We start from the raw sequence: 17,725 nt of genomic DNA, 5'->3' as shown, positions 1-17,725 counted from the left end.
TGAAAACGCCATTCTTTTATCATAAAGCACAAATGATCTGGTGCATACACATCTCCTACACAATCAAAACTAGATCAGCAACATGAGCCGTTCGATCTATCAGTGGCTACAACAAAGATAATTAATATAAAATAGTGGCAGTTTAAATAGGTAAAGCTTCATATCACAATTGGGAAACAAATAAAGCACCTTTTCTTCTATTTCTTTATATCAATCACATTTTCTGCAAAAATGACAAAATTTGGTATGAACTGTAAAATCTCATTGATGACTCTAATGGGTTAATATAGAATCCATGGGAAAGCATCTTCTTTTTTCGGTTAACATGGGAGACTATTATGGTAAACCCATCTAACAAACATGATATACGTGACCCTCAAGGAGTTAGATTTTTTTTTTTAATCAAAAGAAGAGGTTGGTTAAGTTGGTAAAAGATTGAGGCTTCATAATATACGATCAAGAGTTTAAATTGTTTTAGAGTCAAGGACAAAATTTTATCATATGTATAAATTATATACAAAAAAATTCTGACGATGTAGTTAAGATGCACATAAGGTGGCCCAAATGAACCTAACATTCAAATAAATAAGAAAAATAACTTTCTTTTCAGTTTCTTTGGAGTTAAGTTTTATTCATTGACAAGCTTTAGAGTGGGCAAAAAATCCGGTCCTGTGATCTTGGAATAGATGATGGGCATGTCAAATTAATATCATATGGTGAAAGATAATAAAGTCATTTTGTATTGCTCACATCCCAACCCATTTAACTCTGAAGGGTGGCTCAGTTGGCAAAAGACCAACGCTTCCACATAGGAGGTTAAAGTTCGAATCCCCGCCAGGGGCGAAGCTCTGCCTTTATTAATTATATAAAAGCTCCCCTATAGAGTTAATCGTGGTGCGCGAAAGCTGGCCCAGATGAACCTTAGATCCAAAAATATAACCGATCCTTGGATTGGATTTGGGCGCTTTGTTCTCTTGTTTCCTCAGCTCATCCGTTATAAATACGACTTCATTACCAAAAAAAAAATTATATGACTCTAATACAATTCTATACTATAAACTTTAGTTTTTAAAAATAAATACCCTCTCTTTCTTGAATCACTACTTAAGAATCCAGTTACGTTCCACCTTCCACGCATAGCTTGGGGTTTGTGGATGTGTCATCATGAAAAATTTTACCCACTAAAACCCCATTTGGTTAATTCAGACCTTTTCTTTCTTGCCAAAAATGGTTCCCAAACACAAGAGCTGGAGGTAATTCTTAAATTAAAGTTCAATTTCAGTATTGCGCATTAAATGCACAGTTTAATGTTTAATGTAGTTTAATGTACAACACTATGCTGCTTACGGTCGAGATCAAAATCTCAAGCGAGATTTCAATCTCGATCGTCCATCTCGCTTCCAACCACCTACAAAACAGACGGACAAAATTTCGATCTCAACCGTTGACAGTAAATGATGCACAGCATTAAGGTCATGCCCCTTAAATTACCTCTAGGTAAAAAATCTCCACTCAGTTTCAGTGCTAGTGAGGCTCAACCCCATTAATTCCAGCCCCAAGTTACGACTTTGGCATTTGAGCCATACCACAATGGCCAAACCAAAAAATAGAAAAAACCCAATCATGAGTTCGACCAACTGACCATGCAGGTATGAGGGTAATTAGGTTTTCTCCTTCCGGTACTGATCTTCATATGATTTTTTGAAGGAAAAAAATGTGAAGAGAGTACGGAAATTTTGAAGAAAAAGTAAAGAATATGAGACACAAATAACCATGAGAGGTATTACATCCATGTTGCCCGCATGCTAACCTTATCATCATATGGTTGGTAAGGCATCTTGACACCGAATATGCCAATATGCAATGACAACCAATGCTTTATCACTACCTTAATGGATCAAAAGCATCTCCACTAAGCAGTTATCTACCAGTTCTTGAAAATCCAAAGAATTTATCACAGATATCACAGATAGCTACAAGTAGGGAAAGTTACTTGCAAGGTTCTAGTCAGGTTTCCTTCGAAATCTAATAACCTCGCTTTCACTGCTGTTGGTGTATGGATTTCAACTGAATCGAAATAAATCAGTAGTTGGCCTGACCTTAGAAATCTAGCATAACCACAAATGATGAAAGTCTAAGAGACATTAAATTTACATTTTCACCAGGAGATTGAACTATAACAGAAAACAAATCTTTACCTACAACTATCTCAACGACACCAACAATAGTAACATGCAACTTTCTAAACAGAGAACCTAAAATCGAATATCTGACAGTTTTGACGCTCATTAACCCACATTATGCAATTCATGAAAACATTTCACATACCCCACACCCAGACATGCGTCACACGCTGATCTCACAAGGAGCAATCTTCCGATACCTGCTTTCCACATTTAGCTTGAAGCAAACAATAAGACCCAAATTTTCGAACACTAGAACCCGCACACAGCAACAAACTTGCAGCACCAACCATCAGTATGAAGATTCATGATCAGGACTTTCCGCATGCATATCCATAGATGAGTCATTGGAGCAGGGGGGGCTTGTATCCCTGCCTCCTTGGGCCAAATGACAATGCTGAAGACTACGGCAAACAGGGCTTGAAAGAGCATTTGAGAATACTGAATTCTTGGCTTGATTATCAGAATGTCCAGTCCGTGGACCCTGTCCAATGGTGGCTGCTCCAAAAGATCCAGAAGAAACTGGAATGCCTGAATTCAGAAAGTGTGTCATAGGCTGGCAATGTTGAATTTGGGACTGCACTCTGGGAGACATTGGGGGATCCTCTCCACTGTAGTCAAGCTCATTCTGCAAGGATCACATAAATTCTTCTATTTTTTAATTTAAAGCCGTATGACAATGAAAACAATTGATTGCTAAATGGTCAAAACATAGTTTTAGTCATTGATAATACATAAACAATACCCAAACATATCTACAGGCCATAAGGGTTTCAGATAATCTACATTTGGTGGTTCGATCCAACAACATTTCAAACATTGTTGCACATATTCTAATCTTCAGGACAGTACTAAATTCCTGAGCAATATATGGTACTGGATCAAGTAATATACATGTGCAGGCCCATATTCATATCCTTTACTGAAGCGACAATGATTCATCCTACTATGCATCACACACACAATGGAACACAGGATAAGACAAGTATTAGCCTGTTTCTGAAAATACTGTCAGTGTAGTCACTGATAAACACGTTTATAAGCAGGCTCACATTTAAAGCATATCTAACCTGAACTTAATCATGGTTTGCATTCTATAAAGCATAATTTGAATAAATATTCAAAGAGCATAAAAACAAACAATGTTAAGTACTAGATTATCAGGATGAACAAATGTGATCAAAAAGAGGTGAAGAAGCAAACTAAAGATCATAAACCTCATTCATCCAAAAGAAAAAGGATCGCACACACACAAAAGAGCCATTGAGAAAGAACAGGTCAACGAACAGAACCTGGAGATAAGCTAGTATATCAGTTGTTATTACTCTTGATCCTTCCTCCTGCTGTTTCAAGATCCACTGGTAAACTCTATCCTGCATAAAACAAGGGGAGGTTAGGGAGAAAGAAAAAAGAATACATAATAAAAGGAGTAGAAAACGAAAACGAAAGGCATGAATGGCCATGCTAATGTTAACCAGTCAGTTATAACATTATGAAAAGGATGATTTCTGTCACCTTTTTGGTGCATCCATATATATCTTTGTAACCTCTCTGTTTCATAACCATTTGCATTGCTCATATAGGAATACTACCCACCCAATCTTTCACCTCTCCTCCTAATAAACTCCTTGACACATCCCAAAGCAAAAGAGAGGTCCATTTAGCAAACACTGAAAGGAAATTTAACCAGAATCTAGTTTCTTATCCAGTTAGTTTGTAGTTTATTTTATCCATGGAGCAAAGGAAATGCTTGAATATTTACACCATCCTGGATTTTACATTGATTGCCACATTGGATTTTAAACCACTTGCCTCTAGTAGAATACCAATTACTTGATGTACAAATTATAGTTGTTCATTTGAGAACAGAAACTTATGCTTATGCCTACACCGTAATAAAACCACATATCCAACAAATGCCACCCAAGCCCAACCAAAGTGAGGGGGGGAACCAAGACCGGCTGTGGCCGAAATACAGATGTAAATGGATTGGGCTTTGGCTTGGATTTACAACTATCCATATCCAAGTCTATTTACCGAATCACATCCATAACCGATCTAATATCCTATGGAATTATAAAAAAACTGTCCCAAAAAGAAAAACAACTTTAAAAACTAGTATCATCTCCAAATTGAGTAGTTTATATCTGGATAATATTTGAACCAATAAACCAAAATTACATCCCTTTTCTCAGATACGAAAACTGAAGACAATCTACGAAAATCTGTTATATAAGAAAACATGGAAACAGGTGGAATGGATCAAAGCAATGTTGCAGCAGGATAACTGGAGAACAATTGTCTGATCTATCAAGTTTCTTGGAACAATTCAGAAGCCTAAGCCTCGAAAACAACCTTCGCCCCTCAGACTCTTCATCTGAAACTCTCACTCCCTCAACCTTCCATTTCAGTCTGGGAATAGATTACTTTCAGAGCTTCAACTGCTGCTACATACAGGAAGCTCTATCTTGAAGAAACTCTCACCCAAAACCCTCAAGTTGAAGTTTCATGAAAATCAGATGGTAATGTAGTACCGTATTTGAGTAATCAAAACAGTAACCAATCAAGATCTTTTCAAAGAGAATGAATTCCAGGTTTAAAGGTTAACTATAACAAGAAATCAGGTGTGAAACAAAACTGAAACCTTGATGATAAATCTAGAATAACATCAACAGGGGCAGAATTGTAATTCAAAGTAGGAGCAGAGCTGAGAGCTATATATCAGAATTGAAATAGGCTGAAGAGTAGATAAGCAAAATGAAATGAAAAAGATACCCTGAATCTAAGTCGTTAGATTGGCTATATATCTACAAGTGGGCATTAGCCTACAATATTGAAATAACCAAAGGATATTAATGGAAATGACATCTAAGACGCATGCTAAACTCTTAGAGAATTCCTGGAAAAACCTTTGTTCATTGCCTAATTAATTAATTTTAATACCTTACTACAATGTTACCTAGAGTCCATGTGACTGTTGATCATTAGTACAACCCTATTGCCATATCAAAGTGAAAAAGTACATTTTTGATGGGGCATTAAGAAAATAATCGATATCTGCATCCACATCTGATTAGTTTTTGGAAGGATATGGAGAGGTATTAAAATAGAAAATTTTCATATACAGAGAGCCTAAACAGATGAAAATGCAAATAAAATTTGTATTTTTGGCCATCCATGTACATCACTAACTGGATATGTTTTATGTGCAATGAATTTGAGCTAGGACCAGGTAGGTTACCTCAAGAGCCTACCACTGGATGGTTGAATAAGACTTTGGATAGAGGCATATTGTTGGCAAATCCAATGCTTCCTCTGATGACCACAAATCCAAAGCCAATGTGGCAGAGAATCAAATACCAGAAGTAGGGTAACTACAAATTCAGAACCTTGGGATACTATTTCAGGATGTTACGGTTTCTGTGTCACAGTCTCCATCCAAACCTTAATGTTAAGAGAATATAAAGCATCAAGAAGACCAACAGGGCCAGGGGTCGTCACTGTTGATAAGCACAATCTACATCCTCGACATTCTAAAGATTAAAGACAAAAGAGAATCTTCAAATAATCATGTCTAAATGTTTCAAACTCAACTCACTGGTGTCACAATCAACACTGGGCAAAAATCTAGAAGAACAGTATATTTTTTTCAAACTAAGACCATTTAGTTTCAAGGTTTTAGGTAGCAAGCATCAGCATGTCGAAAGGGTGACTCTAAGAGACATACCTTATCAGACGATACACTAATGATACACATGGAATTACACCAGCAAGGTAGCACCCATGCTATGGGAGCACGCCAGTTCTGCCAACAAGGGTGCGGCTTCTTCCTTCATAAGGAGCAGGACAATCATTTCTGCCACCCTTTGTGTCCATGCATAGGTTTTATGCTCCCTTTCAGACTTCTCTTTCTCAAGTAATTTGTATATATAATATGAAGTTTCTACCATGTACAAATTCCCCCAAAAAAATAAATGTCATTTTCAGTTTAGGGAAGATTTAGGGTCCAAATTCGTGCATCACTGATAATCTAATATGACTTGAAAGGCTTGACAGCATAGTGCCAAAGCATTTCTTTCATATGGTAACAGGGCTTTCTTTGACAAATTAGGTGGCAAGTGGACTCCTTATAGATTAGGATTAGTGAAGCTAAGAAAAGTTTCTATGCTGATTGGAATTAAATCCAGGTCACGAGACAGGCCGGTTGAAGGATGTAGCAGAAACCCTTACCATTATAAAGTCCCAATCCCATAGTTACAGGACATCCTTTGATCCTTTGGCCTTTCTACAGTAATAAATCATCACCTTGTTGTGGCATCAACGTCTTGATCATCCCTATTCTTCGCCGACTTATGAGATAAACTTCATCCAAAAACCCGAATAAGAAAGTGAAGATAATTAATAAGGCCTCATTAATTGCTCTATCTACCACGGTACAAGGCAAAATCCCTCAACATCTATCCCTCAATAATTTCCCCTCATTATTGTTTCACCACGTTAGGCAAGCATAAAGCATTATCCCTCAACATCATCCTTCATCATTAATTGCTCTACCACATGTTTGGTTAACAAAGCTCAACGTCATGTCTGTCTTTCTTTCTTTCTTTTTTTCTTTTTTTTTTTTTATTTATTTTAAGAACAAGTAATTCACTCATTCTTTCATTTCTTCTCGCAGAGTGGTAGGGTGTTTTCTCTTTTCCGATCATTGATCTGCGTTGAAGGCTCGAGAACTTCATGAAGTCTTTCCATGTAATGATTGTAATTCTTATATTATTTTATGGATGATTTCAGTCACTTTACTCAGCTATATCCCTTGGAACTAAAAGCTGATTCACTTTTGTGTTTCCAGCAGTTTAAATCCATGGCTGAAAATCTTCTTTTTACCCACGTTAAGTTTTTTTAAAGTGATGGAGCCCTTGAGTTAACTAGAGGAGGTTTCAAAGCATATCTTGACAGTTTTTATATTGTGACTAGAATTTCATGTTCTCATACACCGGAACAAAATGGTGCTTCCGAAAGAAAACATCAAAACAAATTTTGCAAGGCCACACTCCATATGAGGATCTCTTGGAGCTTGCCCAGATTACACTACGCTATGGGTTTTCGGTTGTTTATGCTACCCTAACTTAAAGCCCTACAGAGATATCAAACCCCCTCCCAAGCCAAAGGCTTGTGTGTTTCTTGGTTATAGTCCCTCTCACAAAAACTATTGGTGCTTGGACCCAACAACCAATCATGTTTATATCTCTCGGCAAGTTATTGTGTAAAGAGTTCACCATGACCAATTTAGGGAGCTTCACTATTTTTTGGGAATTGAAGCCACTTGAAATGACAAGGGTATTTTCCTTACTCAAAATAAATACTCTCTTGAATTGCTTCAATCCACAGGAATGGAAAATTCCAAGCCTTGCACCACCCAATTGCTTCTAGAGGCAAGCCATCAGCAACCTCTGGCAAGGCATTGCTAAATCCAACTGAATATAGATAGGGGTGTAAACGGACTAGATTTGGATCAAATAGTGGTAACACCAATATCCGCATCCTATTATATTTGGACGGATTCAGATAATATCCTATAAATTTTCGGACGGATTCAATCGGATTTGGATAATAATCGGATAGTTATTTTCTTAAGTAGATTATTCTAAATGGACATGAATACAAATTGAATACCTGTTTACATCTTTATCGCTTTATTTGTGAGGGCTAGGTTTGAAATTTCAGAATTTAGCAACTTTGGTAGCTATTTTAGTAGAAAATCTAGAAAAATAGTCACAGGTAAAAAATTTATAAAAATAAGAAAAATAAATCTAAAAATTTACTTAATCGGATAATTTTATCAGATGAATAATAATTGGTAAGAAGGGGTCTACCATATCCACATCCTATTAATAATCAGACGGATTCGAAGACCCCTAAACGGATGCGAATGCGGATGCGAATTCGGAAGCATCATTGATTTTCCATTTACACCCATAAATATAGACAACTCACAGGGTTTTTAAACTATCTTAGAATCACAAGATAAGAAATTGCATATGCCATAAATAATGATAGTCAATTTATGCAGAAACCAACTGCAGATCATCTCCAGGCAGCCACATCTATTCTTGGATATGTGAAATCTACTACTGGAGCTAGTATCTGTTTAAAACTTACAGCCTTGATTGGGCTGGGTGTCCAAATACATGACCTTCTACAAGTGGATTCTATACGTAGTCTAATATCTTGGTCCTCAAAGAAACAACCCATGGCTGCCAGGTCAAATATAAAACATTGGCGATTACAGCGTCTGAAAGACCTGAAGGTACCCCCTTCTTCACCCATGCTGGTCATCTATCACAGCTTGTCAGCCAGCCAAATGGCTGCCAATGCCATCTTCATACATTGCCAAAACATATAGAGTTTGACTATCACTTTCTTCATGATTAGTTCTCAAGGGCCCCCCCCCCCCCCCCCCCCCCCTCCCCCCCCTTCTGGGTAGGTCCCGATCCTCTACCCTCGGGAGAGAGACACCCCCGCTCGGGAGAGAGGCACCCCCCCTCGGGAGAGAGGCACCTCCCTCGGGTTGATGATTCTCTTCCCTCATAAAGGGTCCCGAGTGCCTCACTCGGGACAAATACACCTCTCTTTTTGTCATCTGGTTTCTTCCTTGAAGAAGGTCCCGAGGGCCTCAATCGGGAGAAACACCTCCCATATGAGATGGCTCACTTCTTCCCTAAAGAAGGTCCCGAGGGCCTCATTCGGGAGAGACACCTCCATCTTGGCAGATTCATTTCTTCGTTGGAGAAGTGCCACACTTGGGAAAAATATCCAACTCTAGCATTTCTCAGAAGACTCTCTTGACTAAGTCAAGAAGAGTTAGTTACTCATAAACACTCAGCATATCTATTCCGAGATTGGGGAGGTGAGTCATCATAACGGCGATATCAGGTGCGACAAAGAAGGAGCCGTTATTCCACTACACTCACTCCTCAACTATCGATCCGGAATCTAAGGAATCACCGCCTCCAGGTAACTTCTATATAAACCTACCTCCAACATGGAGAAAGGTAACGAGAACTTTCATCTGAGTACTTATTCATTACGTTCTTGAGAACTCTCTCAAGAACCATTATTGTTACTTAGGCTGATTTGAGCGTCGGAGGCGGTTCCCCGGCCAAAACTAGGCCGGACCGTTCTTGCTTTCTTTATGTGTGCAGGCATCTCAGTTATTCCAATTTGGTTGGAGAGCTCTTAAGGTAGTCATCTCAATATCCGGCTCTCGAAGAAGTTCTATACGCAACAATTTGGCGCCGTCGTGGGAAACGTCACAAAAGTCATGACGAGACGTACCACACCTCGGGTGGCAAGTTCTCAAATTCTCACTCGAGCGAGAGAAAGGGAGACAGAAAACGGACGTGTTGAAGAACAAACTCTCCCTTCTCTAGATCGACAAATTCCTATTCCAGAGGAAGATCAAGAAGGAGTTCCGGAGAATCCCCCGTTAACTATTCCAACTCCATTTGGAGAAGGCGGTTCGAGTCAACCTCCATTCCAGCGACAAGGGCCGATTTGCGAATATGCAAAGAGAAGTCCAACAACAAATGTTGGAACTCCAAGGAGTCGTTCGAGGCTTAGTCCATCAGATCGGGGTACCATCCGGACCCCCTGAAACTCCCAAGAGGGACGAAGGCGTGAAGCCGTCCGTCGGACTCGGGATAGGCAACGCCCGATGAATGAAGAAAGGAGAAATCCCTGAATACCAAGGAGACCAGCCGAACGGTTGGAGAAAGATCTCAAGGAGTGCATATTGAAGAGCCACGTCCCCGAGAGGATCGGTCGAGGGGAAGTGTGTTCCACCGTTTGGCTGGGCTTAGGCAAACTCAAGATTTACCTAGAAAGGGCGCGAAATGAAGGAGTTCGGGAGCAAGAAGGAGAAAGTCACGGAAGAGGCCATTCTAGATCTAATAACCCGAGAGGGTCGGTTAGTCAATATGGATCTTCTCATGGACCAACTTCCCAATATTCTGATCTTGGAAGTGTTCGGTCTCCGCAAGTGCGTCAAGAGGCGCATGGTCTCGGGAGAAGATTAGATGCCATGGAGAGACGGCTTGATGATCGGGACCTCGATGACGACTATGATGTGGTTGATAGAGAACCCTTCTCGAAGAAGTCATGAGAGCACCTCTTCCACCGAACTTTATCATGCCGACATTCACTCCCTTTGAAGGTAAGTCCAATCCTCGAGAACATATTAGTTATTTTAAATCGGTCATGGCTGTTATTGGCCGAGAAGATGAGCTATTATGCCGAACTTTCCCGGCATCTCTCAAAGGCCCGGCGATAAAATGGTTTTCTAGCCTACCGCCAAGATCCATCCAAAACTTTCGAGAACTCGGGAGAAAATTTATTGCCCGATTCCGAAGTTGCATCGGAGTAAGAAGACAGCAGATAGCCTTTTTGCCATCAGGCAAAAACCAAATGATCCGTTCGGGACTTTCTTCTCGATTCGATAAAGTGGCTATTGAGGTCGAAGAATTGGATGATACGATGGCGTACAATGCGCTTGGAGTGGAATAACCCAAAGACGTTTGCTCGAGGTATTACTCCAAGACAAGCCGAGGACTTATGGAGCACTTCTCAGAAATGCCAAAAACAAGCAACGGTTGCGAAGTTATCGGCCCAGAAGAGTCCACAGAGGCGTAAAGGACAAGAAGAATAATGGAGAAAGAGGTCGAATTCAAATGCTCGGGCAAGAGATGACAAAAGGGAGTTTGGAAAGAAAGAGACTTTACACCTCTTAATACTAAGAGGTCGAAATTCTATTACGATCGGAGATAACACAATTTGAAGTGGCCGGGCAAGATAAGAGCCCGACTCAAGATAGGAATATGACAAAGTATTGCCGTTTCCACAAAGACTACGGTCACCATACGGATGAGTGCGAATCTAAAGATCGAGATCGAGAAGCTCATCCGGAGGGCAACTTGAAAAATATCTTCGAAGAAGCGACAAGATCGAGAGAAGTCCCCACCTAGATCAACTAAAAGACTCGGATCCAAAAGTCCCGAGAGGGCGATAAGAATCCCGAGAAGAAACCCGACACTCGGAGTTTTCCCCCATTTACATCGTTTTGGGAAATCCGACGGAAGAATCCATTAAGAAGGCGAAGCAAAAGGCACGGTTCGTTGGATCGATGCAATTGCCAAGAAAACGAAGAAATGACCTATGCCCGGATCCAATAACCTTCACCGACGAAGATCTCGGGCGTCACTTCTCCTCACGACGATGCTATAGTTATCAAAGTGAAATTGGCAAACCGAGAAGTTCACCGAGTTCTCGTGGACACGGGATCTTCCGCCGACTTACTATCTTATGAAGCATTTAAGAAATTGAAGTTTGAGGACGAGATGATGACTCCATGCGGGACTCACTTATATGGGTTCGCCGGGTCGTCCGCCATATCCAAGGGACTATCCAATTGGATCTAAGGATCGGGACCTCCCCTCGGATGCTCGTCCAAGCAACATTCATGGTGGTTCGGACCTTTCAGCTTACAACGTTCTACTCGGGAGGCCAACTCTTAACGCCTTAGGGCGGTGGTTTCTCCAACACATATGAAGTTGAGTTTCCAACCACCAGTCGAGTGCTCTTCGATCCACTCTCCGACAATGTTATGTGAATTATCTTAAGAAAGTCAAAAAGCCGAGAGATCGGCTCATGGTTTGAAATTCGATGATCGGATGAAGAAGCTATGCAGAGCCAACCGTTGAAAAGCTTGAGCAATTCAACTTCATCCGATCTTCCAAAGAGGGACTATGATCGGTCCAACAACCTACTAATTCAGGAAGAACTCACCGAGTTTCTCCAAAACAACCTAGATGTATTCGCTGGTCGGCCAGACATGCCCGGAATAGATCAAGAATTGCGAACATAGCTTATGGATAAGGACGATGCAATTCCAATGATCCAAAAAGAAGGAATTTTTCGCTCAGAAACATGCTGCCATCACCGAGTGGAGAAACTAGAGCAATCGGGTTTTATAAAACCCATAGAATGCCCAACTTGGTTGGCGATGTGTCATGGTGAAGAAAGCCAACGCAAATGGAGAATGTTCGTTACCGGACTTGAATAAAGCATGCCCAAAGGATTGCTATCCACTTCCTGGATCACCTTTTGATCGCGCTCCGCTGGTATTGGCTTCTGGATGCTTATTCGGATATAATCAAATTATGATGAATCCCAGGCAAGGATACCCTTCATGACGGATCGAGAAGTTACTTTTATAAAGTAATGCCATTCGGTTGAAGAACGCTCCACTTATCGAGATGGTAAACAAAGTCTTCAAAGACCAAATAGGAAGAAATATGGAAGTATATGTGGATGATATGCTCATAAAGAGTATCGTCCGAGAAGTCATTTGGAAGATCTTGAAGAAGTTTTTGATACTTTGAGAACATACCATGGCTAATCCAGAAATGTGCTTTCGGAGTTTCTTCCGGAAAATTCCTTGGGTTTATGGTATCCCGAAGAGGAATTGAGGCAAACCCGAAAATCAAAGCTTTGCTCGAGATGGAGTCCCAAGGACGGTTGAGACATCCAATGTCTAACCGGAAGAGTAGCCCTTAACGTTTATCTCACGATCTGAGAAATCTTCCTTTCTTCAAGCTCTTAAGAGCTCAAGCAAAAATACCTTATGGACCGATGATGTCCAGCGTTCGAGAATTGAAGGAGAGCTCGGACTCCACCTCTCTTAGCCCACCTTCAACGAGAACAATTATTCACATCTTAGCCATTTCTCCAGCGTCTTGTGAGAGGTCTTCACAAAACCCTATCTATTTCGTAAGTCTTTTTAATAGATGCCAGACACGATATCCGATGTGGATAAACAAGCTTTAGCACTTGTATCGCATCTCGAAACTCACCTACTTCCGCTCATCCAATTGTAGTCTTACCAACTTCCCTTGAAGAAGATACTCAAAACCCTTACCGAATGGTCCTGGGCTATTGAGTTGGCGAGTATCATTGAGTATAGAACTCGTCCCCTAAAGGGACAAGTTCTTCCACTTATTCTTAGAATAGCATGCCTGTTCGTAAATTCACGGTCCGAGTTATGGACTTTCATGTTGACCTCCAACTCTTCGAGTGACACTAATGCTTATCACCGATGGGTTCACTATTCATTATGCATTAAGATTCAACTTTAAAGCCTCTAATAATGAGGCCGAGTATGAACCCTCTAGCAACTAAGACTTCCAGCCCTAAGAGTCCGTTGAGTCCCGACTCGTTGATCGTGATCGTTCTCTTCAGGCAGGAACAGAATGGCAATTACTTAGCCAAAATTGATGATTTCCCATTATTTCGATCATCTTGAGATAAGCAAATTCCAGGAAAATGAAGTCCGTTTCCGTGGGCTTTATCCAAATATTCGACCTTAGCTCCCGTTTATATTCGTTAGATTCCTACATTCCCACTGGATATTAAAAGAGCTAGTTGGATGACCCCAATTTAGCATACTTGAAGAATGATATCCTTCCGAGCCAGGCTACTTATCCTTTCACCATTATTAGAACAACTTTATAAAAGATCGGTCCCCCTCTTCTGTGTGTTCCCTTCTAGCTCATATGCCTTGTACCGTTGCTTGGGTCTGCTTTAGCCCACAAAATAATCCCAAGGCCTTTATTGGCGCTTTCGATGCCTGGACTTGTCTGCCGTCGGCCATTTGATTTTCAATAAATCACTCTTCATTTCCATCTTTCTCTTGAATTATTCAACTTACACCCCTCACTCCCCTTTTCCCCCCTCTCTGAATCCGTAGACTCTCTTTTTCTGCTTCCCCTCCTCTCCACTTTTCCCCTCCTCTCTTTTATTCTCTTCCTCCTCTCCACTTTTCCCCCTTTGCCCATTCTTCCTCCCCGCCTCTTTCCCCCAAGAGTTCTTCAGTTCCCTTCTTAAGCCCATTCTTACCTCACCCAGCCTCTTCATCAACGAAGAACCCAAGAGAGTTCTTGACAAGTTCAAGAACCCAAGAGCGTTCTTAAGAAGAGCCCAGGAGAGTTCTTAACAAGCTTAAGAACCCAAGAGCGCTCTTCAAATCAACGAAGAACCCAAGAGAGTTCTTGACAAGTTCAAGAACCCAAGAGCGTTCTTAAGAAGAGCCCGGAGAGTTCTTAACAAGCTTAAGAACCCAGGAGCGCTCTTCAAATCAACGAAGAACCCAAGAGAGTTCTTGACAAGTTCAAGAACCCAAGAGCGTTCTTAAGAAGAGCCCGGGAGAGTTCTTAACAAGCTTAAGAACCCAAGAGCGCTCTTCAAATCAACGAAGAACCCAAGAGAGTTCTTGACAAGTTCAAGAACCCAAGAGCGTTCTTAAGAAGAGCCCGGGAGAGTTCTTAACAAGCTTAAGAACCCAGGAGCGCTCTTCAAATCAAAGAAGAACCTAAGAGAGTTCGAAGGCGTTACACTCGGGACCTCGCTCGGGGCCACCCGGGAGTTTTCCCCACCTCTTGATGAAAGTCCAAGTGAGACTCTCATGAGATGGAATTATTCAATGGCGCTACACTCGGGACCTCGCTCGGGTAGCCACTCGGAGTTTTCCCCACCTCTTATGAAAGTCCAAGTGAGACTCTCATGAGATGGAATTATTCAATGGCGTTACACTCGGGACCTCGCTCGGGTAGCCACTCGGGAGTTTTCCCCACCTCTCATGAAAGTCCAAGTGAGACTCTCATGAGATGGAATTATTCAATGGCATTACACTCGGGACCTCGCTCGGGTAGCCACTCGGGAGTTTTCCCCACCTCTTATGAAAGTCCAAGTGAGACTCTCATGAGATGGAATTATTCAATGGCGTTACACTCGGGACCTCGCTCGGGTAGCCACTCGGGAGTTTTCCCCACCTCTTATGAAAGTCCAAGTGAGACTCTCATGAGATGGAATTATTCAATGGCGTTACACTCGGGACCTCGCTCGGGTAGCCACTCGGAGTTTTCCCCATCTCTTATGAAAGTCCAAGTGAGACTCTCATGAGATGGAATTATTCAATGGCGTTACACTCGGGACCTCGCTCGGGTAGCCACTCGGGAGTTTTCCCCACCTCTTATGAAAGTCCAAGTGAGACTCTCATGAGATGGAATTATTCAATGGCGTTACACTCAGGACCTCGCTCAGGTAACCACTCGGGAGTTTTCCCCACCTCTTATGAAAATCCAAGTGAGACTCTCATGAGATGGAATTTCTAAGGCGTCACACTTGGGACCTCACTCGGGTAGTCACCCTTAATAAAGGCAATGGCATCTCTCGGAGAACCAGGCTGGGGGCTTCTCGACTCGACGAGACTTTAGAGAAATGATGGCTATCATTCAAGACGACGCATTGGAATTTCTTCAAAAGAAAAAACCTTCAAAGAGGTATGAGAAAAGCATTCCATACGTTCGAGAAGTCAATCGCACGGAATGGGGGGCTCTGTGTGGGGAAATATGGTCCCGATCCTCTACCCTCGGGAGAGAGACACCCCGCTCGGGGAGGGCCCCCGCTCGAGGGGCCCCCCTCGGGAGAGGGCCCTCCCTCGGGTGATGATCCTCCCTCTAAGGGTCCCGAGTGCCTCCTCGGGACAAATACACCTCTCTTTTGCATCCGGTTTCTTCCTTGAAGAGGTCCCGAGGGCCTCAATCGGGAGAACACCTCCCATAGAGATGGCTCACTTCTTCCCTAAAGAAGGTCCCGGGGCCTCTTCGGGAGAGCCCTCCATCTTGGCGTTCTTTCTTCGTTGGAGAGTGCCACACTTGGGAAAAATATCCAACTCTAGCATTTCTCGGAGACTCTCGACTAAGTCAGAAGAGTTGTTACTCATAAACACTCAGCATATCTATTCCGAGTTGGGGAGGTGAGTCATCATACGGCGATATCGGTGCGACAAAGAAGGAGCCGTTATTCCACTACACTCACTCCTCAACTATCGATCCGGAATCTAGGAATCACCGCCTCCGGTAACTCATATAAACCTACCTCCAACATGGAGAAAGGTACGAGAACTTTCATCCGAGTACTTATTCATTACGTCTTGAGAACTCTCTCAAGAACCATTATTGTTACTAGGCTGATTTGAGCGCGGAGGCGGTTCCCCGGCCAAACTAGGCCGGACCGTCTTGCTTTCTTTGTGTGCGCATCCGTTATTCCAATTTGGTTGGAGAGCTCTAAGGTGTCATCTCAATATCCGGCTCTCAAGGTTCCATACAGAAAATTTTTTTTTTTTAAAAAAAAAAGGGGGAGCACAATCAATTCTTATAAATAAAACGACTTACTCTCATCCATTCAACCTAAAAGAATATTCGTTCAATGATCTTACAAGCACAGAGAGGAAACATAATAAAACTTCAAATCAATCATGATCAAGCCAAATTAACAAATCAACCAACACCAGTTCGATTAAACCCCCAAATTACAAATCAAAATCAATAAATTTATGAAAGAATCATGTCGTACCATGGCATGACGTTCTCCAGCCTGAAATACGAGCTTTTGCTGATTCATAGCCTGGGTATAAAGCTGCGAAAGTGAATTAGCGGCACCGCAGAAAGTGGTGTACATCGTTCGATCGACCTCGTCTAGGCGAGTCGCATCGGATTTCCTCTTCTTTGCCATCTAAAATCTTTCCTCTTCGGTGATTCTCCCGGGATCCTCTCTTGATGTAGCGCTCACGCAAACCCCCAGAAAACCTAGCGAACGACGCTGCTCTGCTTCTTTCTCTCGCAATCTAATAGCAGTAGGTACCAAGGAAACGCTGCGTTGGTTGGTTATATACTTATATGGACGAAAGCTAAAACGCACACGCGCAAGAAAAGAAGCGGAGAGAGAGAGAGAGAGAGAGAGAGAGAGAGAGAGCGAGACGACAAGCATTTAAAGGAGTGTTAAATGGGTCAAATTGGGCTGGCCATGAGAAGTGGGGCCCAACTTCACAGGTAATCAGTAAATGGGCCGTCAAATTTGGGCCTATTCCAAAAGTGATATTGGCCCAAGATCCAACCCGTATAACTACAAATTTTAGTGGATTCAGGACCGGTTTCAGCTGAATGGAGAAGGCCCAACCCAGTGCCGGTACAGTGACTATATACCTGAGGAGTCCACACTCATATCAGCTGTTACAAACATGAATGGGCTTGAAATGGACCTTCCCCCAACGATATGAAACTGCTCCATTGGAGTTATTTATATAGAGCCAAATTGTAAGAACTAAGGGTGCCATGGTAATGGGCCAAGGAATTGTTTTTAGCTTTCTGTTGTTCTTGAAACATCAAAAAACAATCAACAAGTAGTCTGCAAAATGGGTTGTTCTATCATTCTCACTAAACGAACCAGTCTGATTTTCGTGTTTAAGAAGGGTTATTTGCTAAAAAGGAAAAAACTTTTTGACTTGTTTTATCGTTCTCAATAGCAAAAGGACAAGTCTGGAAATTAGAAACAAAAGGGGAGACTCATGACTCGACACAAATTTCATTCACACAGAACTTCCAACTCCTTTTTTGCATTAATAACAAATAGTATCTTTCTCAAACATTTTG

The 17,725-nt window shown here is 41.7% G+C and overlaps 1 protein-coding gene across 1 annotated transcript; it reads right to left on the bottom strand.

Annotated features, from left to right (window-relative positions):
- Window positions 1-1,956: 1,956 nt before the first annotated feature.
- Window positions 1,957-17,008, bottom strand: LOC149027362 (uncharacterized). The gene is made up of 3 exons (XM_089162116.1): window positions 16,650-17,008; window positions 3,476-3,556; window positions 1,957-2,811 (listed from the first exon to the last, which is right to left on the bottom strand). The coding sequence occupies exons 1-3, from the start codon at window positions 16,806-16,808 to the stop codon at window positions 2,476-2,478; spliced, it is 576 nt and encodes a 191-aa protein (XP_089018242.1). The 5' UTR covers window positions 16,809-17,008; the 3' UTR covers window positions 1,957-2,475.
- Window positions 17,009-17,725: the final 717 nt, after the last annotated feature.

The sequence above is a fragment of the Hakea prostrata genome, chromosome 1 (genome assembly GCF_041222555.1).
Source record: "Hakea prostrata isolate BN-2017 chromosome 1, UWA_Hpros_2, whole genome shotgun sequence".
Taxonomy (NCBI): Eukaryota; Viridiplantae; Streptophyta; class Magnoliopsida; order Proteales; family Proteaceae; genus Hakea; species Hakea prostrata.
This window is presented reverse-complemented; position numbering and strand designations above follow the sequence as displayed.